This window comes from Medicago sativa, chromosome 4 (assembly GCF_051527215.1).
Source record: "Medicago sativa cultivar Bolivia chromosome 4, Bolivia_mono, whole genome shotgun sequence".
Lineage (NCBI taxonomy): Eukaryota > Viridiplantae > Streptophyta > Magnoliopsida > Fabales > Fabaceae > Medicago > Medicago sativa.
The window spans coordinates 63,393,945-63,395,236 of record NC_140752.1 but is presented as its reverse complement, the minus strand read 5'-3'; the positions used below and the strand labels follow the sequence as shown (position 1 = coordinate 63,395,236).

The window sequence follows — 1,292 nt, the reverse complement described above, 5'->3', positions numbered from 1 at the left end:
TAAACAGGAAATAAAAAGGGACATATATTAATCACACCGAATAAAACAATTCCACGTCACCGATCCGCAAGGAACCTAATTAGCCAGTAGAAACGTGAGAACCTCACAAGTCCAGCTCATCGATCCGCATCATTGTTTTTCAAATCACGATCGTCCCCGTCCATCTTCATATCCCTATGCCATGTAATTAACGGATTAAAACAATTCCACGTCATCAATCCGCAACGAACCTCACCAGCCAATAGAAACGTGAGAACCGTCTCATATATTAATCCCACTGCATCGTCCCAAATTCATTCATCAAATTATCAATTCAAACCTTCTTCGCATTCAAATTCTCTTTCTCTCAAAATCTTCTCAGAATCTCAGTTCAAAATGGACGCAAGCACCAAAACCACAAAGAAAGGAGCAGGAGGAAGGAAGGGAGGAGGACCAAGGAAGAAGTCGGTGACAAGATCAATCAGAGCCGGTCTTCAATTTCCAGTTGGAAGAATCGGTCGATACTTGAAGAAAGGAAGATACGCTCAGCGTGTTGGAACAGGTGCACCAGTATACCTAGCAGCAGTTCTTGAATATCTTGCTGCTGAGGTTCTTGAATTGGCTGGAAATGCAGCACGTGATAACAAGAAGAATAGAATTATCCCAAGGCATGTGTTGTTGGCTGTTAGGAACGATGAAGAGCTTGGTAAATTACTTGCTGGTGTTACAATTGCTCACGGTGGTGTTCTTCCAAACATTAACCCTATTCTCTTGCCTAAGAAGACTGAAAAGGCTGCTTCTAAGGAACCTAAGTCTCCCAAAAAAGCTGGAAAGTCTCCAAAGGCTTAGATCTGATTCTAGGAACAATTAGATATTTTAATTAGTTTTTTTTTTGTTGCTTTTGAATTTGAATTGAAGTAATAGGATCTTTTTGTCTATGAATATGATGGATTTAATGAGATTGGACTTCAAAATTGTTTCTATTCTACAATTTCTTTTAAGTTTATATTCTAATATTATGATAGGAATTTAATAGAAGAGATTTACGCATTAAAAGTTCATTGCCCAGTTGTTAGGAGTGCACTAGTTTACATTTTTGATAAATGGCGTGAGACCTGTTTGAACTTTGAACAAACCTGAGTTTGAAAAATCAGAACAATGGCTCTGTTTCTTTTAAGCTCTGCTTTTTTTTAGCACTTTGATACACCAATCCAGCAGAAAATTTATGTTCGAGTGTTGGCACTTTGATACACCAATCCACGATCCACCCACTACAATGATATCAACAAATAAAATTATTCTCATGCATAAAG

The 1,292-nt window shown here is 38.0% G+C and overlaps 1 protein-coding gene across 1 annotated transcript; it reads left to right on the top strand.

Moving 5' to 3' along the window:
* LOC146930594 (putative histone H2A.2) lies at positions 1–953 on the top strand. Its single transcript, XM_085702079.1, has one exon. The coding sequence runs from the start codon at positions 376–378 to the stop codon at positions 826–828; it is 453 nt and encodes a 150-aa protein (XP_085558205.1). The 5' UTR covers positions 1–375; the 3' UTR covers positions 829–953.
* Positions 954–1,292: the final 339 nt, after the last annotated feature.